The 24,828-nt window shown below is 41.8% G+C and overlaps 1 protein-coding gene across 2 annotated transcripts in view; it reads left to right on the top strand.

Moving 5' to 3' along the window:
- Positions 1-24,169, top strand: part of PPP1R14C (protein phosphatase 1 regulatory inhibitor subunit 14C) — a 67,108-nt gene extending 42,939 nt beyond the window's left edge. The window contains exons 2-4 of one of the 2 annotated variants that reach the window (XM_026666253.2): positions 13,543-13,626; positions 14,212-14,244; positions 22,824-24,169. In XM_026666253.2, the coding sequence (XP_026522038.1) occupies positions 13,543-13,626; positions 14,212-14,244; positions 22,824-22,898 (192 nt within the window). In that variant the 3' untranslated portion in view covers positions 22,899-24,169. The remainder of the gene's footprint in view (positions 1-13,542; positions 13,627-14,211; positions 14,245-22,823) is intronic. The other variant, XM_087970161.1, reaches the window with a different exon arrangement.
- The last annotated feature ends 659 nt before the right edge of the window (positions 24,170-24,828 follow it).

Below are 24,828 nucleotides of genomic sequence, written 5' to 3'. Positions count from 1 at the left end.
CCCCCTTCTTTGTACATACTGTACAAACGAAGCCATATTCTCAACTCTGTGGTGTCCCCTTTGGGCCTGGTGCCCTAAGCACATTCTTAGTCTGCTTAATGGTTAATACACCACTGGACATCCTGTAATTGCAGGATCCTGCAACGTCATAAATGCAGGAATGGATTGCAAAGCTTTTTTTTTTTGTACATCCTTGTAACTTTGAACGATTGCTAAACAAAACAGTTGGTAAGCAAGAACTACTTGTTCAACCTATCTCAATAAAATGAGTTTTGGCCTTCCTCTGGAACTGATTGTCTGGTCTAGTCTGCCTAATGGTGTCCACAATCCCATGGAAATATATCATTTCCTTGTTGTTTGGTCCATTATATGTTGAGATTTTATTTTACTTTTTAAAATTTCAAACACTCAGAGCTTGCTTTCAGATGACGTTGCCTTGTAAACTTTCAAACCTTGCAAAAATAGCCACTACTGCAATCTTATTATTAGTATTTCTAGACAAATATTTACTTAGCTGTAGAAGAATGTTTTCTGTTATATTTCTGAGCTCAGATTTATGATCAGGTTAAGTCTTCTAAAAAACAAAGCGGTTTTAACAATAATTACTACCCCTCCTTTTGTCTGGTTCACCAATGGTAAAACTGAACTAGCTGTGATATGGCAGAATGGAATAAGAGCAAAACAGCTTGGTCTAAAAGGTTTCATTTTGAGTTGCTTACACAGATTATCCACTGGGAGAAAAAATAATTTTGATGTAGGTCCTTCTTTTCTCATCCCTTTGATAACATGTACTTAGGTGTTGCTATTATAAAAGACAACATAAGTTGTTAGTAAACAAAATGAGCTTACAAACATCTTTGCTCACTTCTAACCTGCAGTAACTCTATTCTCTGTAAGTTATGACCTCTGGGACAAACCTTCATGTTGTTCCATCCTGGTGACCTACCAGATTACAAGTAGCATCATCATCAGACTATAGCAATGGACTTTGTCCTGGAAGAAGAGGGTATCCCCAGGGCCGCCGAGAAGATTATTAAGTGCTGGAACAAGACTAATATAGACCTCCACACCTACACATTAAATTAACATCTCCCCTCTCCATCCCCACCACCCTGTGGATTTTGTGTTCTCCCTGCACTGACATTATGTAACTCCTAATCAATCGAAAGGCTCATTAAAAAGGGGGGGGGCTGCTGGGGGAGGGATGAGGACAAAGTACGAAGAAGTGGCATTGGAGTCCGTGCAGCCCATAAGTTGATTTTTTTTTTCCGATTGGGAGAAGAATGATTCACTCTAGTCTGTACAAATGAAAGAAAAGTGACGCTTCCCTCGCCCATTCCCCCTCTCCTCCTCCGGTTTATCCTCCTGCGTTTTAAAGCCACCTCTTGCCAGTTACCCTTTGGCATGGCTGGCACGTACAGATCCTCCGATTAAGCTAACAGTGGCGCCTCCTTCCTTTTGGTATGAAGGATTTTGACAGGGTGAGAAGAACTGGGGAGAAGGGGAGAAAAAGAGAGGAGGAAGTGGAGGGTGGGCTGATCATTGCTGCCACAGCTGCGTGGGAAGGACACGCCTTCCTTCCTTGCCATTTGCCCTCCGATGAGTTGATTTGATCCACTTTGGAGTGTTTTGCTGTGAGCCGTCCCCACCTTCTCCCCAACCGCTGGCCAGGCATGTCCAGGTTGACACACCGTTCTGCTTTTTTTCTTTTAAAAAATTTGGTTTTCTAATTTTTTTAAAAAAAATTCCTCTTCATGGGTCCCCTTTGAGCTCCATGGGCTCCAGAACAATGTACTGGCTGAACCCCCCTCTCCTCGGGCCTGGGTATCCCTTTCTCACCCTCTTACTACATAATATTTCCTACTTTTTAACTTTATCTAAATGCTAGATAGAAAGACCATCCTAGCTCTTTTCAGTTCTGAGAAGGATCAAAATAGTTTTAGGAGTTTGATTTTTGAATTATTTTGGATTCTGTTGTGTATAAATACAGGAATCTAGGGATGTGATTTATATAATTATGAATTTACCATTTATATTCCAAATGTATATGCCTTGTTTCAGGCCTCAATACTCCTTAACAATATCCTAACCGATTTCATACACATCAAAGAAATATGCAGTAAATGTATCCTATGGTATAATAATAAAATTGGAGCTGAGCTTGGCAATGATACTGCAGATAAATCAAGTCTACTGAATTCTGGGATTTTAAAAACCTTTATTAGATAGTAAATGGGTCAAGTAAAGTGTATTAGAAAAAATTATGCATGAAGAATTGTGTTGCATCATGGTCAGTTAAGCTGATAATATTGTGCCTCATATGTATTAGTATAAATTAGTATATCCTACTGAACAAAGTGTTATGTTACTTCTTCATAGAAGTTGGACCTGTGAAGAAATTTTGATAAAAAAAAGTGTTTCGGAGAAAGTAGGGGGAAGAACATAGGCTCTGTCTGCATGTCTTTGAAACAGTCACTTTTTTCCCTTGAGAAAAGTAGCGGTAGAGAACAGTCATGTAATCCATGGAAATGAGGCAGCTGTTTTAAGAAGCTGCAGGAAGATACTATACTTATAGTCCTGTAATTTTGAGGCACCTTTTTCCAATGCAATTTAAAGCCCAGCACAAGTCTAGTAGGAATGCTTTTAGGCTGGCAGGCTGGACCATTAATTTTAATGAGCAGACAAATTCTCAGGGGTTGAAGAAAGTTGGAAAGTATGCCAACTAGTTTGGTGTTTAGATTTAGGAAGTGATGCCTTCAAAATGTTTTATTATGGAATGTATTTGAGTAGTAAAGTCAATTACCAAAGGAGCTGCTGAGTTCCCTTTCACTGAATGTATGTACTTCATTTGCAGCTGGACAGCCATCTGTCAGGGATACTTTAAATTAGATTAATGCACTGAGCGAAGGTTTGGAATTGATGGCCTTAATGGACGCTTCCAGGAGTTTTGCCGTTGCCAGATAGTACCAATGGAGTTTGGCTGTACTCCCAGCATTAGGTATTAGCAAATTTTGTGTCAAATAGCAGGGGTGCTGCATAGTAACTGGGCAGCATTTGGAAAGAGAGATTAATGCACAGAAATGTTTGATGCTCTTCATCCCAGAGTCCAGGTTTATTAAGTAGAGAGTGGCCTTAACGTTAAATATGGGTAGAATCAGGGGTGGGATTCTACCAGTTCACACCTGTTCACTAGAACTGGTTGTTAACATTCTAAGCAGTTCAGAGAACCAGTTGTTAGAAGAAATTACTGACCTAATCCTGTAAGGAAGACAGGAAGGAAGCATTCTGGTGTTGCTTACACAAACTGCCTCTCCGTTAAGCCTTATTACATTATTGGCAGGACTAGACTTCCTGGTACTTTGCTTGTGTGGAGTGACCATTTAAAAGTTATAATGGCACTGAAAAAAGTGACTTTATGACCATTTTTCCCACTTACGACTGTAGCAGCATCCCCACAGTCATGAGAGGCCAGGCAAGGAGATGTGTGCCTCGATGTGAGTGATGTTGAGTTGGCCACGCTGAGCCAATAACATGACCACCAAGCCATGTCCACCCAGTCACATGACCACCAAACCATGCCCACCAGCTAAGCCACGCCCACAGAACCGGTTGTTAAAAAAAAAATTGAATCCCACCCCTGGGTAGAATTTCAATTTATGATATTGGAGAGAATGCTTTTATAAACCTCTTTCAATAATTGTGGTTGTGGATCATATCAGTATCACTCGCTGCGGTTTCTCGAGCATTTCTTACAACCTTTACACTATAGTAATGGGTCTGAATTAAGTTGATGTAATTGAATGCACAGTTGTAGGTTAGTGGGGGAGAATTTTGGCAGCACGAAGCCTTTCCAGAAGGAGGCCAGAGACTGATAGGTAGCACAATCCTGAACTAGGATGTGGGAATGGGGAGGGGGGGAGAGATTCCAGGTAGCCACATCCTACAATCTTAAGAATATATCTAGTAGGTTAGAAGGTTAGAACTTTATTTTGGCAAGGTTCAATACATTAGGAGTGTCAAACTGGTGGCCCACGGGCCAGATGTGTCCTGTGCAGGCCATTCCCATCCTAGCTCCTGCAAAGGGGAAAAAAAATTGCAATACGTTACGTGACGGCAACGTGACAGATCGAGTTTGACACCCTTGCAATAGGTGTCAGAAAATAAAGGGGCTGAACTCAGTTGGATTTTGCTGTGTCATCTCTGGGTTTTGGCCTAACAGTTGACAAGGTAATGTTCTGCGTGTTCTTGTATTTAAAAAGTGGAATCTCGGGTTTCCCCCTTCATTTTCACATAGCAATTCAGTTCGTACAGAGTTGTTACATTTGTGTCAGAAGCAAGACCATATATCATGGCTATTGCAGGTTCTGGTGTTAGCCACGTTGCCCCAAAACGATGAGCTTGAAATCTCTTCAACTTTTCCATAATCATCTCTTGTCTAAATCGGTCGGGTTATTGTTATTAGATGAAATTCCATGGTTCTTAGAGACTGCTTTCTGCATCAGTTATCCAGCTGAACTTGTTGGAATGGCCTCATCTGGGCAAGTCTGCAGTTGTTTGAAGTCTTCTCCACTTGTGTATGATCTTTTGAATAACTAATGATTGGTGTTCAATTGTTTCACAATCATTTTCAATCCCTTCCCAGACTTATAACCTTCTTTCTGAAGGCCTCAGAGAACTCTTTCAGTCTAGACATGGTGATGATGTCAACTACAAAGAGAAAATCAAACTCAACATCTGTGGTCTAAATTAGCCAGGTTCCTCCCAGATCATCTCTAATGTTGTAATAATTTGCGCTTGATCTGATGCACCTGATGTTGTTTAGGTCTTAGATGTCAACATAGGGTGAACTTTTATGGGAGTGACTCATCCAAAGTCTCCCTTCTGCCAGTCTCATCTGCTAGGTAATACTAGTTTAACTCCATACTAAACTCCGCATAAACAGTTTATGAGTATCAAAATGACTAAGCAATTCAGTGAAGTTTGCTCTTTAATAAATCAAAGTCCATGAATAGGTTGGCTCATTAGATGTCAGTAAATATCATTAGATATCAGTAGATATCAGTAAGCCTGCTGCCATCTGAGCAGACTTTCCTATGGGGTAAATTCATTTAATCAAAAGAAGGGCTTCTCCTGAATGTTGTATGCTCAACTTTGCTATGTAAGTGATGGTTAATATTCTGCAAATGAAACTAATGTGATTTCTTGGCCTAGATAAGTTTAAGGAAAGCTAATTGAAGGAAGGTATTTGATTTCAGTCAGATGAATAATCAGAGTGCTATGTAAACAGTAGAAACCTTGCTTTGCTAAACAAATGTCTATATTTGTGTCTGAATACCATTACTCTCTAAAAATAGATGCATACAACTTTGGAAGGGTATCATTACGGAAGCCTTGTGAACACCAATAAAGCTGAAGCAACTATTCTATGAAATGATTGTAAATTGTCAGTGGGTTTTCTGAGTGGTCCCAGGAAAACATCTCTGGTTGCTTTATGAAAAACAGAAATTGAAATCCAAAATGTAGGACAGGATGAAAAAGAAATTAAAAACTAAAGATGTATTTTGATTAAACTTTTAAGAATATTTTCCATAAATAGTCACACCTACCTCTAGAGTTCTTAGACCATTTTACTGTCAGAAAATTGTAACACCTCAGTAAAAGCAATAAACTCATCCAATGTAATTTATAACCTATAGTTGTAGTGTTGATGTTAAAATTTAGTAGCTTTTCTCCCATGAGCTGTTCAGAGCATCCAGAAGTGGGAGGTGCTTCAGTATTAAAGTTAGAGGCACAAGAATCAGTCCTCCACAATGGAAGGTGACAACGTCTTCCGCTCCAAGACAAATAAGTCCCGAGATAAGTCACTGGGCCCCCAAAAGGCCTCTAAGGCGGCGGATAAGGATGCCCATAGACGGCACCAAGCCTTGGAAAGGCAGTTGCAGAAATGGGCCAGGGAGGCAGACAAGATGGCTATGACACAACAATTGGATCAGGGCCCAAATACAATGTTGGGGCCCTTGGACTTATCTACCCAGCCCAGACAGGCTATTTCTGGACAGCCTCCCATAGGCATATCTCCTCCAATGAGCACTGCCTGGCGAATCTCAGAGGCAACCTTCACCCCTACGGCCGCCAGTTTAAGACAGGAGGAGGGATTACCTGAGATTATTCCCATCGAAATGAGGCAATGGATGGAGATGGCCATACGAAAGGGCATTGCGGCTGGAGTTCAGCAATCCATCCGGACCAGACACTTTTCGGCTACTTCGGAAGCGGCATCCCTGTCTGCTCGATCCTTTGCACATATGGGTCATCATCAAACTCAGGTATTCCCCAATATTCCTGACATACCAGTCCAGGGTCTTCGGGAGGAGGTGGAATTAGATGACCAGGATGTTCCCATGGAGGTGGGGTCGATCCATCAGATGGACTTGGGGTTGTCAGAGGCTGACCCACTAGAACGAGGAATGTCAGATGATGAAGGCCTCATTCCAGACCAACCTACCTTTTCTGGCCTTTTTCGTCCGCACCTCTTTAAATCTTTAGTGTTCAAAGCAAAGAACACCACTAAACTAGGCACATCAAGCCCTCATCCATTGTCAACAGGGTCTCAGGAGGAATCCGAGGATCTAATATTCTCACAATCGGCTAATGAGGCAGAAACTATTCCTGTCCCTCGTATGTTTGCTGAATTAGTACAAAATCAATGGGCATCAGCAGCATCCTACCCAGCCCCAACAGGGTACGATAAACAATATTATAATTTGGCACCAGAGTTTTCAAATTTTCTCAAAACGCCGGAGGTGGATGAGCCCATTGTGGCACTGGCCTCTTCTTCAACCTTTCCCAATGAGGCCGAGGAAGCCCTGAGACCGGAGGAAAAGAGAGCAGAGCTGGCACTCCGTAGGGCGCATGTTTCTGACGCCTGGGCCATTAGGGCAGCTACAGCTGCGTCCTTTTTTACATGGTCCTCCCTACAATGGCTCTTCCACCTGAGGGATATATTGCCGGCATCAAATGTCAGAGCCCACCAGGACATTGCTAAGATTATTGCAGCAGCAGAATTCTCCGCCGACGCCACATTTAATACAGTCAAATTCTCGTCTAGAGCCATAGTATCTCACGTATCAGCACGGAGACTGCTATGGCTCAGACATTGGCAGGCGGATACCAAGCATAAATGCAAGCTGGCATCAGCCCCAATATCGGGGGATAAATTATTTGGCAGTGTCCTGGAGCCCCTGCTTATTGAGAATAGAAACAAGAAAAAAGTGCTTCCCCCTCTTTTTCGGAGGTCTGAAAACAGAATGCCCCAGTCGTTTCGAAGGGGTCCCTTTCGGCCCTACTATCAAGGCCCATACGTTCCCAGATCGCAGAGAACATCAGGCTACAGGCCCAGTTTTAGACAGGATAGGTCAGAATCTTCCGATAGAGGTCAGCGGGGAGGCCAAACCAGAAGAAACCCTAGAGGTACTGGAGGTTGATTTTTTTCATCGCCCCAAGTATGTCCTTGACAGCAGCTCCCATTGGAGGGCGGCTAAAATTGTTTGCTGATCAATGGGACAGCTCCACCTCTGATGTGTAGGTCAGGGACTCTGTTAGGTTTGGTTTGACGCTAGAGTTTCAATCCTCCCCCCCAACTTTTTCATTAGGAGCCCTAGGTCCACAGACCCCATTAAGGGGTCTTCTGCATATTCGGGCCATTAGAGAGGTCCCATCTGAACAACGAGGTCAAGGCTGTTACTCTCTATTGTTTGTGGTCCCAAAGAGTTCGGGTGACTGGAGGGCAATTCTGGACCTCAAACGTCTGAACAGATCATTGGTTTATCGAAAATTCAAGATGACTACTCTCCAGTCCATTCTGCTCAGCACCAGAGAGAATGATGTCCTAACCTCTATAGATCTGACAGAGGCTTATCTGCATATACCAATTAGACCTGCTCACTACAAATATCTTAGATTTTGCTATTGTGATCGGCACTACGAATATATCACCCTACCATTCGGTCTGACTTCGGCCCCTAGAACTTTTACCAAGGTCCTAGCGGCTTTGGCTGCCTCCCTCAGGATCAAATCTATTCATTTACAATGTTATCTGGATGATATTTTAATTTTGTCATCTTCCAGACATCAAGCAAATTTGGATACCAAGATTACTCTGGAGACCCTTCAAGGTCATGGCTTTTCCATAAAGTGGGATAAAAGCCATTTGATCCCTTCAACTAGGTTAATTCATTTAGGGGTAGTGATAGATACCGTGGAGGGTAGTATCCAGTCTTTGGCCAGAGAGATCAGAGCCTTAAAGAGAGTTTCCCTGGCAGTTCTGTCTCAACTGTTAGGGAACCTGATTTCTTGTATTTCCATTGTGCCTTGGGCTCGATTCCATTCTAGAGATCTGCAATGGTTCCTGCTACCTTTCCAGTGATCTGGAAGAGCCACTTCCAACGTCCGGATAAAGGTACCGCACAATGTTCTCCAATCGCTCTGCTGGTGGTCGGAAAACACAATAAACAAGGGGTGTCCTTTCAAGGAACCTTGCAGGGCAACGATCACAACCGATGCCAGCCTGGTAGGATGGGGAACTCACTTCCAATCCCACACTGCACAGGGAAGTTGGACTATTTCCGAACAATCACAAAGCATCAACCTGTTGGAGTTGCGAGCAGTTCATCTGGCGTTATGCAGTTTTCTACCCCTTTTCCAATCATGCCACGTTCTGGTCTTGACAGACAATATCACAACCAAGGCCCACGTAAACAGACAGGGGAGTACCCACTCCAAACTTCTGATGCTGGAGACGGCCAGGTTGTTCAAGTGGGCCGAGGCCAATCTGTTTTCGCTCATGGCAGAGCACAAAGCAGGGGCCTTAAACACACAAGCGGACTGGCTCAGCAGGGCCACAGCAGATCAGACAGAGTGGCGCCTACACCCGTCTTTCTTCCAGGAAGCAGTGCGAAGGTTTGGGCAATCGGTGATCAATCTATTTGCCTCTCCCCTCAACGCCCAATTGCCCCAGTATATTTCAAGGTACCCGACTCAGGGGGCGGAGGCCGTCAAGGCCCTGCGATGTTAGTGGCCTCCCGGACTTCTATATGCATTTCCTCCACTCCCCGTAATACCCAGGTTGATCCAGAAGTTATTGGAGGAACGAGCGGAATTGATATTGGTCGCCCCTTACTGGCCCAGGTGAACGTGGTTTGCGGACTTACAGGACCTGTCGAGAGAATTGGAAAATTCCACCGTCGAGGGTTTCCCTCTCGCAAGGGCCGGTACTTCACCCGGACCCACAATGGCTCAGCCTAGCCATATGGAGGTTGAACGGAGCCGTTTTAAGGACCCAACAGATTTCAGAGGATGCCATTGCCACCATACAAGCATCCAGATGGTCCTCAACAATATATACGAGGCCACGTGGTGCGCTTTCTGTCGCTGGTGCCAGGGGTCTAAGATCGACCCAACCGCCTCATCAATAGGACAATTATTGGACTTTTTACAGGAGGGCTTGACCAAGGGCCTATTTCCAAATACTTTACGCAGACAGGTGGCGGCCTTAGCCTTGGTGATATCCTGGGGTGACCTTCGTTCCATAGCGCACCATCCACATATCCACAGCTTTCTTAAGGGTGCTGCAAACTTACAACCTCCTGTAATTCACCGCTATCCCACTTGGGAGCTCAACAAGGTGTTAACCGCACTTACAGCTGGCCCGTTCGAGCCTTTAAGAACCACTTGTCTCAAATTCCTGACATATAAGGTGGTCCTCTTAATTGCGATCACATCAGCAAGGAGGATCTCTGAATTGGCAGCATTGTCAATGAGAAAGGACCTGTGCGTGTTTCATGCGGACAGAGTGGTTCTCAGATTGGATCCATCGTTCACCCCTAAAGTAAATTCAGTCTTCCACAGAGCGCAGGAGTTGGTGCTTCCAAACTTTTGTCCGAAACCATCTCATAGACTGGAGCATCAATGGCATCGACTTGACATTCGAAGGGCGTTAAGCATCTATCTAGACTGCATGGCGGCATTTAGAAAATCTGAGGCTCTATTCCTATCCTTCAACCCATCCACTTTAGGACACAAGGTGTCGTCGACAACCATTGGTAGATGGTTGAGAGCCACCATAACTAAAAGTTACGAATGCCAGTCCATCTCAGTTCCTAAGGGCATTACAGCCCACTCAACAAGGAGTGCAGCAACATCAGCAGCATGGGCCACACGGGCTTCCATAGACGAAATTTGCAGAGCGGCAACTTGGGCTTCACCATCGCCCTTTGTCAGAAATTATAAAATTGATGTCTATGCCTCAGTGGACGCTTCATTTAGCAGAAGAGTCCTGCAGAGGTCCACAGAGTTTAGGAGTGGATTTCGATCCAGACAGAGTCCCTCCCTAAGGACAGGCCAAGCTTTGGTATGTCCCACTTCTGGATGCTCTGAACAGCTCATGGGAGAAAGGGCATTGGTACTTACCTGATACGCCTGTTCTCTGTGAGCTGTGAAGAGCATCCAGCCTGACCCATTTCTTTCCCTCTGGTGGGGTTCCGTTCCGGTCAGGGATCTAGATTAGATGATGAGTTCCGGACTTTGGCACTCAGTTTTCGCATAACTGGGGGATGCTGGGGAGGTGTCCCGTGGAGGAGGAGGAGCATCCCGGAGTTTTAAGCCCAGCCTTTCCAGAAGAGATTGAAGCACCTCCCACTTCTGGATGCTCTTCACAGCTCACAGAGAACGGGCCTATCAGGTAAGTACCAACGCCCTTTTTGATATGTGAGAGACATCATAATTACCAACAACGGATAATGATTACAAAGTAACACCCATATATACTATTCTCTATTTTTCTGTAAAATATAATGAAATTATAATTTGAAATATAATTTTAATTTTATAATTAAATAATAATCTTAATCTTAATATTATTATTTTTAAGGTGAGAGGGACTCAAAAGCAAAAGTTCTTAGGGCCCACCAAAGTTATAATGCTGTCCTGTAGATTCTTTGCAGAGGCACAAAGAAATAGTCACAATTAAAATCAGGATTCTTAGCAGTACTTTTCTCATGATTTGGGGATTGGCTAATTGCTAAGTATTATTTCCTCAGCAGCGAGAACTTTGAAAATGTCAGTCTTCTGTTAAGTTAATTTATAGCTAGATTGTTTAACTGGCTTCTACTGGAAGATGGTTATAAGTACTAAAACCTATGGTTATAGGTTATAGTTTTTAAAAAAGTATATGCAAATTGAAGGGTGATCTAAAGGGATCTCTAAACTTCACCACAGATACAGGATATAAACAGTTAGACCGTAATGTACAACTGCATAGCTCATGTAGAACATTCACCCGGACAGTGTCAGACTGGAGCTTTCTGTTTTGCAGAAGATGGCTGCTTTCTGGCTAGCCATACATTCATCTCTTTTAATGAGAGATCTGGTAATTTATTTCATGATATAAAGAAGAGTTCACAGTTTGCGCTTCCTGATAGAAATGCTTACATATATGTGTATTTATCCGGTCTGCCAGAGTAGACAGCTCTTTAGGAAAGTAATACTTGATCAGGAGGCAAGAAATATCAGGCATCATGATACAGTGACTTGGATAGTTTGGTCTTGGATAGGATGGTCTACAGCAACTTATAGTGACCTTCTTGCTATTAAATTGGTGTTGCTGTTATGTAACCTTGGTGTGTTGTAAAATTTAAGCATCCTCTTTAGCTCCTTATTTTTTGTCTACTTCTGAGCTATCCTGATGAACTTTACCACATGTTTTCTCTAAGTTCATGTGCTATAAATTGAATTGGCATGTCTTTGAAGTTGATCCCTGGGCAGATCAGCTTCAGAAAAAGAATAGTGCATATATTTCTGACAAATTTCTGAGATGCTTGGACCTAGAATCAACAATTTAATGGAAGTACTTATCCGTACTTAGTTCTTAAAAGCAGAATAATGTTAAAAAGAGCTTTGTTTAAAAAAAATTAACTCAGAAGATTCATGGAGAAATCACATTAATCTAAGAATTGGTTCTTACAATTGTTGGTAACCTGAAAAATATTGATTTATTTTAATAGAGCTAGGTTTTGTTTGGCTTTCTTGGTCTTGTTTTGGCAGTGTATGCACCAAAAAATTAACTGTTGTTGCTTTTTTCTCTCAACTTCATCGACTTTTTTTAATGAATCATAGAATCTGTTTCAGCAATGTGCTTTAGGCTACACTTTCTGTATGATTCTATTTTAAGAGCAGCTTAATTTCACACAAGATCTCATCCCCCCTTGATTATATTGAATACAATTATAGGAGATAACTTATTTTTCCCCCTGAAGCTGACACCATTGTCTTGGGGAGGGGAGAGAGGCTCTCCTAAGTAGGTTGCCCGTTTTCCTTTTTGTCTGCTCTTCTTTCCATGTACACATTTGCAATTGTTTGGCAGTAGTGATGTTAGTAGTTCAGGAGACTTAGAACTGTGTAATGGAATCAGTGGTGGTATTCTACCGGTTTGGCCCGGTTCTGCCGAGCTGGTAGCACCGATGAGCAGCAGAGACTGAACCGATTCTCTCCGCCACTCTGCTGTTGGGCCCAGCTCTCTGCCCGGGCTCCCATACTCACTTTTATCCCCTGCTTTTGAAGCGCAGCTGCTTTGCGTGGCCCAGCAGGGTGCTGCGCGGCAGCTGCTGAAGCGACCGGGAGAGTGCAGGCTTGTAGGAGGTGAATTGGAACGCCTCTGTGCCTGCGCAAACACCGCTGTGCCTGCGCAAAGTGCGTATTTGGTGCATGCACGCAAAATGTGGGCACGCGCGCAAAGCGCACCCACCAAGCTACACCCACCAAACCAGTGGTAAAAAAATCTTTGAATCCCACCACTGAATAGAATGTGTGAATAACCTTGAAGGAACCAGGGGAAGAGATGCTGCCTAAGAGACAATCAGACGGGAGGAACCCTCAAGGACTAAATAACTAGAGAACAAGCAAACTTAGGCAGAACTGGCCCTAATTGATCACACATTTAAAAGTGGCAGGGGAAGTTTGTGCCTTCAGACTTGCAAGATTCTGTTAATGTAGCCTTGCAATAAAGTAGAATTAGCTTATTTAGTTTTGTTTCCTTTCTGGTTTACCTGGAAGGCTGACAAACTGTTCTTGGTTTCCTCGGGATAAACAAAAAAAAAAAAGAGATTCCAACAATGCAAATGTGAATGCGTGACCTCTACTTTACAAAGCTCAGGTGCAATTTTCCAGCTCTTGGCCTAATTGGCATGGGAGTAATAGAGGATAAATAGCATGTCCCGAATCTCTGCCCAGAGAGCTCATGTTACTGTTTTTAAAAAATGCTGGGCTAGGCACCTGCTTCTCTTTTATATGCAGAGGAGTGGCCAGCTGGCTACAAGTCTAACCTGGCCCGATGCCAAATGTCAGGAGAGTGGCTTAAAAGGTGTTTGTGTGTGAGAGTACATTATTAGAGAGAATGAATGAACTGCCATTCAATTTTGGGAGCTGGCTAAAAAGGAAGTGAAAAATATAATGCAGTAGAATTTCTCACCCAGTTTTCTTGTTTTCTAGGAAGAAGAGATGCCAGATGTAGAAATCGATATTGATGATCTTCTGGATGCTGCTAATGAAGAGGAGAGAGCCCTCAAATTACAAGTTAGTTTGATTTTTAAGAGATTTTGGGGGAATGGCACAAAATCCCACTTTAATTCAGACTATCTGTCTTCTAGAGCAGGGGTCTCCAACCTTGGCAACTTTAAGACTTGTGGACTTCAACTCCCAGAGTTCCTCAGCCAGTAAAGCTAGAACATCCTTTTAATGTTTGGAGAGCAGATTCATAAAGCATAATAAAGAAGGGTAAAATTAAGTCTGTCACAGCTATGCATTGTGATATGAGGATTAGCATTCCTGTGATTTGATGGCATACCTGAATGGTTTTCCGAGAATATGTCACTGTCTATCTGGCACTTTCTATTGGTCAGGAAAATAGTACACTTTAACATGGGGAGTGATTTACTTATCATACTTTTGCCATAATAATGAGTGACAAGGGAAAAACGTTACTAAAATATGGATCAAAGTATTAAGCTGACGGATGATTGATTTTCACACCCATGAGAGAAGCCTGTTTTGCATATGTTTCCCTTAGATAAGATTTGTGAGCTATCCAGAAATAACCAGTTCTTATCCGTGTAAAGGAGGAATGAAAGATAACTGATGCTTTTATTATTGTACTTCTAGGAAGCGCTTGTAGATTGCTACAAACCCACAGAGGTAAACAAATTTTATATTATTTTACATGTAAAAACTTGATATAGTCTTCTGTATAGGCAGCAGTTATATATATTCTGATCAACACAACAATCAAATAAATGATTACTTTCAGTGTTTATTATATGTAATTAAAAATAAAAAAATGCAACTCACACAGACTTATAGAGTTAATGTCAGATGTAGCATTGTTTGGTAGTGCTTATAAACTTCATTTATTTTAATTCTTTGGATTGGAAAAGTACTTCATCATCTTGAGGGGAAAAAAACACATAGATATATTTAAATGCAAGTTCATACAACCTTTAGAGATGTATGACAGTATTTTCCTGCCATTAAAAAAAAGAACTGTTAATGGCTGCTACAAAGAATGCAATCAATTCACCTATGTTGGCTATTCCTAGAGTTTGACCTTAAAAATTATTTTTTAATTTTATAAAACTAGATTTTGCATTGCTGAATTAATGTATGTTAAAAATAAGTACCAGTCTTATGTCAGGTCCCATCCTTATTCTCTGCAAGAATGCTTTTACACAGTAGTTGAGTGATAATTGAAGTGTGCGTGACTATGGCAGCTGTATGAACAATAGGGATGACCTTGAAACAGTTGATATCTGCTGGTATAGAGATAGACATACACTACATCTCTCTGCCTCCTTCTCTCCCTCCCTGTTTAGTCGGGGCCTCCCCACTTAGAAAATATCATTGGACCATGGTTTACTTTTCAGTTCTTGAAAAAAAATAGCATGCCTACCATGTTTCTCCAACAATACGGCCTCCCCCAATAGGAAGGCCCAGCATGTTTTATAGGCATAAAATCAAATTAAGCCCCTCCCCCCCAAATTAAGGCCTATATTAAACATGCGAAATGGGGGGGGGATGGCAGGGGGGGGGCTTGCCGTTAGGAAGTACTTTTGTTGCATACCTGGATATGGTGCTGCCTGTGTTGACTTCAGCGTTGGTGGGGCACTTCGTATCAGGAGACCTTCTGCCACCGTTGCTTTCCCTTCTCCCTGTGCTGCTGCAGCGTTTAGAGCAACGCTGCGGTGTTTGGCACAGCCACGCGCAGCCACCCAGGGCTCCTCCCTGCAACCGGAGCCTGGCGGAGACACTCAGCTTCAGGCACTCCTGTCGCCGCCTTCCCTTCGAAAGCAAAGCCAATTCTTTCAAAAACGATGCCCTACAACTGGTACGACAAAGCCTCCCCTGCCCGAGAGGGCAGCCCAATCCCACGTGGGGAGGTGAATCTTCCGGGGCCGCAGCGCAGGATCGGCCCACCCCGGGAGAAACGCCCAGCTGCCGTCCCTGCCTGGTGCCAGGCAGAGCGTGAAGAGCTTCGCCTGGGGCATCCAGCGCAGCTGACAGGCGGGTCCTGCTGCCTGGCGGCGGAGCTCTCGCCAAGGCAGCGAGAGCCTCCCCGCTGGGCCCTTTGCTCATCCCGCCAGGGCCTCGCCAGAGTCGGGCGGGCTGGGCAGAGCATGGAAAGCAAGCTGCGGGTATGCACCTGCCTGCCAAGCGAAAGAGCCGGGCCTACCCGAGCTTGGCTTCCTTCCCAAGTCCCTCCAGCCTGAACCTGAAGGGCCCACCGGGAGAGGCCGCCCGAGGCAGTGATAGCGCCCACCTGTCTGCAGACAGGGAGGCGAGGCGACGCAACGGCAGCGCTGCTTCCCTGGCCGGCGGGTCCAGCGGAGAGAGCCTGAAGCCACCCGTCCTTTCCACCCCTCGCCCAGCCCGTCCCCGTCTCCATGCATCTCCAAATGCGCCGGCAGCTCCAAACGCTGCAGCGGCACAGGCATCAGGCAGAGGCGCTCACTCGGCGGGGCTCAGCTCGGAGGAGGATGCGGTGCAGGCTGTTACCTCGCCTCCCTGTCTGCGGATGGGTGGTCGCTATCACTGCCTCAGGTGGCCAACGCTGAAGTCAACATCCAAGCTGTCGCCACCCGCCCGCCCGAGGATGCAAGGGGGGAATTAAGTCAACCCCAAAAAGACGGCCTAGCCATTTTTTGGGGGGGTCAAAAAATGTTAAGGCCCGGCCTTATTTTGTGAGAAGCATGGTATCAAAATACCATAATCATTGGAAAGATTTGGTGGAAGAAATTTAATCCCTGATTCAATAGATTGTTATTCTGTTCTGTCAGAAACAAAATTTAGAAAGTTCAACTATAGGAATATAATGCACAGAATCACCCCACGGCTTTATTTCTATATTACCATCTGGAAAATACAAATTATTAGAGGTAATTCAATTGTGTTTTCAGCATCTATGCTGTAATTTATTCTGTCAAAAATTTGTTTAAATTCTTTTTAGGTATTGTTAGCTGTATTTGCGAGATGTGTGGCTAAATACATTAAATAAATAAACAAACAAATGTGCTATTTTTAAAAAGATATATACCGCCATGTTTGTGTTCCTGACAACAAGCCTGATGTTCTCATACTACGTATTGTCACTTGTGGTTTCTGAATTCAGAGAAGAAAAAACTTACAGGAAATTTGCATTGATGTAAACAACTGCTTATGTCCTGTAAACCCATGTGGCAGAATATGGGAAGTTTGTCATCCTCCCTCCCCCAAAGTTCCTAAGAACTAAATCTTCTGAAGATTTTATAGGCAGTAATTTTTGTCAGAAGAAGCACAGTAGCAATAGTCTTAGTTGTGGTGATGGTAGCATATTTTGAATATCTTTGCCTGTTAATCTTGAGGCAAAACTCCTTCCATAATAATAGTCCATAGTTCAGCTTTTGGGCAGCTTATGTAACAACACTGATATTTTGAAGAGATCTGATACATTCTGCATTTGGACATGATGTGGGCTACAAGCTTATTTTTAAATCTTTAGCGAAATGTTACAATAGCAAGAGCAGTAGGCAGGATTTTATACCACTCCATAATCCTTTACAGCATGCTCTGAATGGTTAACAAAGTCAGCATATTGCTTCCGATTTAGACTTATATACCGGTCCATAATGCTTTATAGTATGTATAATGCTGAACAGTTTACAGAATCAGCATATTGGCCCCAACAATCTGGGTGCTCATTTTACTGACCTTGGAAGGATACAAGGGCGAGTCAACCTTGAGCTGGTCAGGATCAAATTGCTGGCAGTGGAATGCAGAGTCAACTTGCAGTACTGCATTCTAACCACTGTACCACCACAGCTCTCTGCTACACGCAATCTTCCCCACCTGGTGCTGTCTATATGGTATATGCCATTTTTCATTACTTTTGAATTGTAAACTAATACATCTGCAGGGCACCATTTAGGGAAAACTAAGGTTAAGTCTCCTTTGATATGAATTCAACCCTGGTGACTTAGGAAAGCTAAGGTAGGCAATAAGAGTGGATCAAAGCTCTGATACACTGCATAAGGCAACTCTCTAAGATTAGTGATTTAAATGTGTTGTACCATTGCTTGTAGCATCAGTGCAAAGCATTTGGATATCTTTCGTGGCTGTTTAGACACCAGCTTTACACCTTGCCAAACAAACACCCTGCTGTTGGATTGTTTTTCCATGGCTTTCATTATATCCCTAGCTTTTTAACATGCAGGATATTCTCTCTTTATTTCTGTTGTTCACATGCATTGGATTTATGCTCTACAAGTAGTGAATGCTGCATTTTTTTTTATTTTTGGACGTAGGGATGCCTTATCTTAAGAGTAAGCTTGGTGGGTGCCAACAATTAAAAATAGTTTCTGTCCCCGTAACCTAAGCCTTGAGGAGGATATTCTTTGCAAACCAGTTGTACACAGTATTTCCTCCAAATGAGGAAATGGCAAAATAAAAGCCCAGTCGCAGACCAAAAAGACAATGTTGCGACAATTTGTGTTTTGCTCTAAAAAGTATGTATAATTGTACCTTTTATTGGGCACTTGGGAGTCTCAAGCCACTGGCACTTTCAAATAGCTTTATTGCCTGGAAAGATAAGCTCCTGGCATCAGAAGCCTCTAGGAAATGTTTGGCTATTATAACTAATGAGTGCCTTTATGCTATTAATAAATACTTAGTTCCATTTTCCAGATAGCATCCTAAAATAGAGTTATGCTTAGTGTGAAATTTCAGTGATGGTGTTTTAAGGAAAGTGCCATTAATATTTGAGCAGAAAATGTTTGTTTAGTGCCTTCTGATTTATTCAGATGAAACCTAGGATTGGGGAAATCAGTTCTTTATTACGAGAATCAATGCACAGGTTTTTAAAATACATTACCACAGTGCCTAGTTGGCTAAAAAATAGGAAGTAGGTTCAGATGTCAAAATTTCATGTTTCTTCAAAAATTACCAACTTGCTCAGATTTTTTTGCCTTTCCATAGCCCTGTCTAAAATTAAGCTTGGCCCTCAGTTAGCAAAGTTAGACCTAATTAGATTAAGTGACCTTGTTGAGTCTTCAGAAGCTACCGGAAGGAAACAATTGATTTCATCTCAACATACCTCTCTATATACAGTATGTGCTAGAAACAATGCAGCCTTAATGTCTGTGGAGATTCTCAGTCATTCAGGTCATAGCTATTTCAAAGGTGCTTCCCCGCCACCCCCCACCCCCGAAAAAAAAAGACAACTGGACTGTTTTTTTAGGAAGAAGAAGAAGAAGACATATCATTTCTCATCAAAGATGCTTCATCAGCTGAACTGATGAATGACACAAGTTCAGTTGCCCTTTTGGAAAAAAGCACTTTGGAGACAAAGTAATCTTAAAAAAAAAGGATTGACATGAACTCCAATCTTCTAAACGAGAACGTCACTCCAACCATTCCTGCATGCTCCCTAGCACTGGAAAGAATTCTCTAGGCCAGGAGTGTCAAACTCGCGACAACATGTGTTGTCTGTAGTGTGATTGTGATGTGGTGTTTGGGGCACTGTGCTGGAGTAGCTTTCAAATTTCATCGTATTTGTAGAATGCAATGACAATAAAGGTATTCTATTGTCATGTGACATATCACAACTTTTTCCCCCTTTGCTAAAATGGTGATGGGCGTGGCCAGGCTGTGAGCTTGACATGCCTTCTCTAGGCCCTTTCTTTGGTGCAGACCACTGTATTGTCATTGAGGGATTGGAAAGCCAGTTCATAAGCCAAAGACTGTCAATGAAACCCTTATGAGCAAATGATATGGATGCCCTTCTCACAGAAAGCAACTCTGAGTGGCATACAACAGGTCCAGGTTTATGCATAAAAACATATTGTTTTGACATTAGTCAAGTTGTCAAATACAGAAGCAGGTACATAATAAAGACCAGTTAACCCTAGATAAGTCAGTCACATGTTTGGTCCTTCACTGAGGTGTCACATGGAACATAAAGCACAGGAAAATAACACTTTAAAAGGTTTCAAGAAGATGACTGTATCATCCTCCCTCTCCCTCTGTACATTTCATCTGGAAATGAAGTGGCAAAACCTCAAAAAAAAAAAAAACAAGAATTCATTGTGAAGCTACTATACCTTATAATGGCATACAGGTAGCCCTTGATTTATGACTACAATTGAACCCAAATTTTCCATTGCTAAGCAAGGCAGTTTTTAAGTGAGTTTTACCCCATATTATGACTTTTCTTGCCAAAGTTATTAAGTGTTTCACTTCAATTGTTAAATTAGTAACATGGTTCTTAAGTGAATCTGGCTTCTCCATTGAATTTGCTTGTCAAACGGTCACAAAAGGTAATTGCATGACCCTGAGACACTGCAACCATAATAAATTACAGGCCAGTTGTCAAATGTCCAAATTTTGATCACGTGGCTGAGGGGATGCTGTAATACTTATAAGTGTGAAAAACACTGGTAAATCATTTTTTTCAGTATCATTGTAACTTTGAACAGTCACTAAACAAATGGTTGTAAGTTGAGGATTTACTTGTATACATGGAGAAGATCAAGACAATTAGCCGAAAAATACATTATCCACATAGGAGTTATGAGTCAAGATTCAATATGACAATAGCTGAATTAAGTGGCATTTAAAACACTGAAGAAACTCAAACATTTCTGTTGATCCCCATCAAATTCAAAAGGAAATATACATAGGCTAAGCAGCATGAATGTGCAAGACTAATTTAGCAGAACATAAGAATGAATTTTAAAAATCGATGTACCCCTCACCCCAGAAAGTGGAATTACTGAAATTTGCATGAGGAATGGCTGCACTCCACACTGGGAAAACACGAAGTCATAGCCCTTGTAGACAAAAAAATGCAAAGCAAGTTCCAAAAAGCAAATAAAAAGGACCACTTCCACGATCAATTTACTGTTGACTATTATTTTGTACCTGGATGATGATAATTGACTGATTGTCAAAATGTTGCATTTTGTTTATTAGTGTCCTGCAAAACAATGACTTTTATGAGACTGAAAACGATCAAGCAAGCAAATTTCCACTTGAGATCTTGTAAAATCTTAAATGATAACGTAAAAGCATTCTGAAATGGAATGTTTTTTGTCATGTTTTGGTCATATATTCGCTTAATTTTAATTTGTCCATACTAAAAACTTTACACTGTATCCTTATTTTTGGAATCCAGGTTAAGAACCATTTTAATCGATTTTGTATCTGATGAATTATGTTTCATGGACCAGAGTCTATTTTTGTATTTGCTGAAAAGAATTAAGAATTTTTATTCATTTGAGCAGATCTACCTTTTAGCAAGAATGGAGAGGACATGCTGAATGGAGATTAAACTGATAAGGCGAGTAGTCTTTTAGAAGTTTGCAGGAAAAAAAATATTGCCCTTTGCTACGATGGTAGCAACTGCCCTCTGCAACTGAATGAAGCAAGTTCATTAGAATGGTAGAAAGCTTCTTTAGAGCCTCACACTTTATATGGGCTCCTTCTGCCATAGAATCCTGGCAATGGCTTTAGTTCTTTAGAATTCAGAAGTGGTGATTTGATTGGCTGTATCTTGATTTAGGAGCACTTTCATGTAGGAGGTTTGAAGAGAATTGGTCTCATTCAAGACAACAACGAATCCGCATACAGACGGAAGGTTGTACAACTTGCCTCATGGTGTAACCGGAACAATCTGGAACTGAACACACTCAAAACCATAGAAATAATGGTAGACTTTAGAAGAAACCCTCCCATGCTACCACCTCTTACAATACTAGACAACACAGTATCAACAGTAAAGACCTTCAAATTTCTATGTTCTACTGTATCACATGACCTAAAATTGACACCTAACACCAAAAACGTCATCAAAAAAGCACAAGAAAGAATGTTCTTTCTGCGCCAACTCAGAAAGCTCAAACTGCCCAAGGAGCTGCTGATCCAGTTCTACAGAGGAATTATTGAGTCTGTCATCTGCACCTCTATAACTGTCTGGTTTGGTTCTGCAACCCAACAGGACAGACACAGACTTCAGAGGATACTTAGGACTGCAGAAAAAACAATTACTACCCACCTGCCTTCAATCGAGGACCTGTATACTGGACAAGTCAAAAAGAGGGCTGTGAAAATATTTACAGACCCCTCACATCCCGGACATAAACTGTTCCAACTCCTACCCTCAAAGTGACTCTATAGAGCACTGCACACCAGAACAACTAGACACAAGAACAGTTTTTCCCCAAAAACTCTGCTAAACAAATAATTTCCTCAACACTGTCCAACTATTTACAAAGTCTGCACTACTATTACTATTAATCTTCTCATCACTCCTTATCACCCTTCCCCTCCCTCTTGTAACTGTATGACTGTCTCTTGTATTCTTACAATTTATATGGACTGTTTCCTAGTATGATTTGATTGCTTATTGTACCCTATGACTATTATTAAGTGTTGTACCTTATGATTCTTGAGTTTTGACGAATGTATCAGAGAGCATTTGCATCAAGACAAATTCCTTGTGTGTCCAATCACACTTGGCCAATAAAAGAATTCTAAGTCTAAGTCTAATTGAATGGCTAGCACTCAATTTACAACAGTTCATTTATATACTGCTTCACAGTGCTTTACAGACCTGTCTAAGAGGTTTACAGAGTCAGCATATTGCCCCCAACATCTGGGTCCACATTTTGCCAACGTCAAAAGGAAAGGCTTGAGTCAACCTTGAGCTTGTAAGAATCAAACTGCTGAACTGCAGTAAGTCAGCAGTCAGCAGAAGTAGCCTGCAGTACTGCATTCTAACCACTGTGCCACCAGGGCATTGAAACAAGTGACTGGTGACTGTTTTTCATACTTGTGACCGTGGCAGCATTCCTGTGGTCACATGAGCAAAATTCAGACACTTGGCAACTGACTCATATTTATGACGGTTGCGGTATCCCGGGTGGGTCATGCGATCTGCTTTGGTAATCTTCTGACAAGCAAAGTCAAATGGGAAAAGAAGACTCACTTGACAACTGTGTTAGTAACTTAACAACTGAAGTGATTCACTTAACAACCGTGACAAGAAGAGTCGTAAAATGAGGCAGAATTCGCTTAACAAATGTCTCACTTAGCCACAAAAATGTGCGGCTTAATTGTGATCGTAAGTCGAGGACTTCCTGTGTTTGATATGTAAGAACAGTGGAGGGTGAAGATGAGTTGCATCTTGAAGATACTTACTATTATTTTTAATCAGTGATTCCCCCCCCTTTTTTTTTTTTTCCTTCTAGGATTTTATCAAAGAACTTCTAACTCGGATAAGAGGGATGAGGAAACTGAGCCCTCCTCAAAAGAAGAGTATATAAGTGAACACGGAGCCCTCTTGGGAGAAGTGATCAATAAACTGGAACTATTAAATAGGACACCTGCTAGTTTGATCGTTATGAGCAATTTTCTCTTTTTTGGTTGAATTCTGACATTTTAAAGAATCCAACCCCTTCTGTTTAAGGCAGTTTTTTCAAGTGTGATTTTATTTTATCACAGATAGCAACGTTATGGATGCTGCTTTTACTACCTGCGGATGATCAAGATAGAGGGGAAAACATCCATTTTAGAGGGACTTTCCTAGGCAGTAATTCTGCCTGAGGTAAAAGCTACTAGGGAAACGCTGTTCCTTTACAACCAGTTTGATCATTAAGTTGTACACCAGACTCATGGATGTTCAGGTTCTTGTGCTTGTGTACATAAATTATCAAGTGAGTGTTACTATTGATTCACATCGGTGGAAATGAAATGTGCTCTAAGTAACAATATAAACCGAAGTTATAACCAATGTGGTGTTGCGGGCAGGGAGGGGAGGGGAGAGGGATGCCGTTTATTCAATGGGGGTGCTGCCACTGTTAAAAGCATTGCAACAAATGCCTCTATTCACAAAGCAACACATAAGTAAACTGGGGTCCAAGGGCTTGAATTTTTTAGGTACTGTTACCAACTTTGAGGTTCAGCCAGATACAATCTCTCTTCATTTTATGATCTGCTAGGATTGATCAACCTACTGCTAAAAGGATCCAATAGGACAGCAAGAAAAAGGCCAATACCATTATGGGAAAGTCTTGGAGAGAGACTATCTCCATAGATATCTTGGAGAGAGGGGAAATGCAAGTCAACCCATCCCTTCTTATAATAAGAATATCCAGCTATCGCTTTCTATTTTGACATCCAACTTGGTAGGATGTCTGGCTGGTTGGCTAAGTGACCTAGGTTGTAGAGGTGAAAGCTTGTTCCCCAAACTCTTCAGGAAAACATTCTTTGTTCTAATGCAGTGTTTCCCAACTTTAGCAACCTAATAGCATGCTGGCTGAGGAATTCTGGGAGTTGGAAGTACACACATTTTAAATTTGCCAAGGTTGAGGAACACTGCTGTAATATTTCACAAGCTACCATCTGCTGGTAGATGCTAGTCTGGCATTTTATATCAAGGGTGCTCTGAACATAATTTTATTTTTTAAAAAGAAGAAATACATGTTTGTGGACTTTATGTATACTGGCAAGCTTTTTTTAAATGTATTTAATTTTGTAATGTTTTATTAATGACTTTATTTACCAGATATTTACTCAAATAAATGCCACAAATTGAGATGTTGTTATGTATATGTTAACTGTTGGTAAAAAAAAAACTGGAACATGAAGGTGAAAAAGCTATTTTATATTTGGGTAGGTAACTTAACAACTTCATAAACTACTGTATATCCACAGTGTTTCCTAAGGAGTTGACACAGATACACCCTTCAACAGCTTTCCTCTGTTTTCAGAATTATTTTTAAATGATAGTTATCAATGGCAAAATTTCATGAAGAGGAGTGTGTTTCCCAAGCACATTGTGCTTTGTTTCAGTATTGTGAGTTACATAAAGATACGTAAAACAATGATCTCCAAACTTGGAGATCTGGGAGTTGAATTCTGGGAGTTGAAGTCCACAAGTCTTAAAGTTGCCAAGTTTGGAGACCTCTGATGTAAAACCTTTCTTCTCCTCGCTTGAGCCAACTCATGTCCCACATACAGTACTTCCCTGAAGGAATTGTGAAAATACGTTTTATTTCACTCTCTGCATCTTGTTTGAATCTGATAATTTTACTGAAATGCTTTTGGAACAGTTAATAGAAATAACTGGAGAAAAATGACATACAACATCCTTCAGAATGAAGAATGCTAAGTGGTATTTAAAAGATTATAAAGAATTAGCTATCTAGATCAGTTGCTGAAGTGTTGTTTTATGACCTTGATTATTTTAATCCT

The sequence above is a fragment of the Notechis scutatus genome, chromosome 1 (assembly GCF_049901735.1).
Source record: "Notechis scutatus isolate UNSWTSFEM ecotype Mainland chromosome 1, rNotScu1.2, whole genome shotgun sequence".
Lineage (NCBI taxonomy): Eukaryota > Metazoa > Chordata > Lepidosauria > Squamata > Elapidae > Notechis > Notechis scutatus.
Note: the sequence above shows the minus strand (reverse complement) of the source record. Positions and strands in the feature narration are given on the sequence as shown.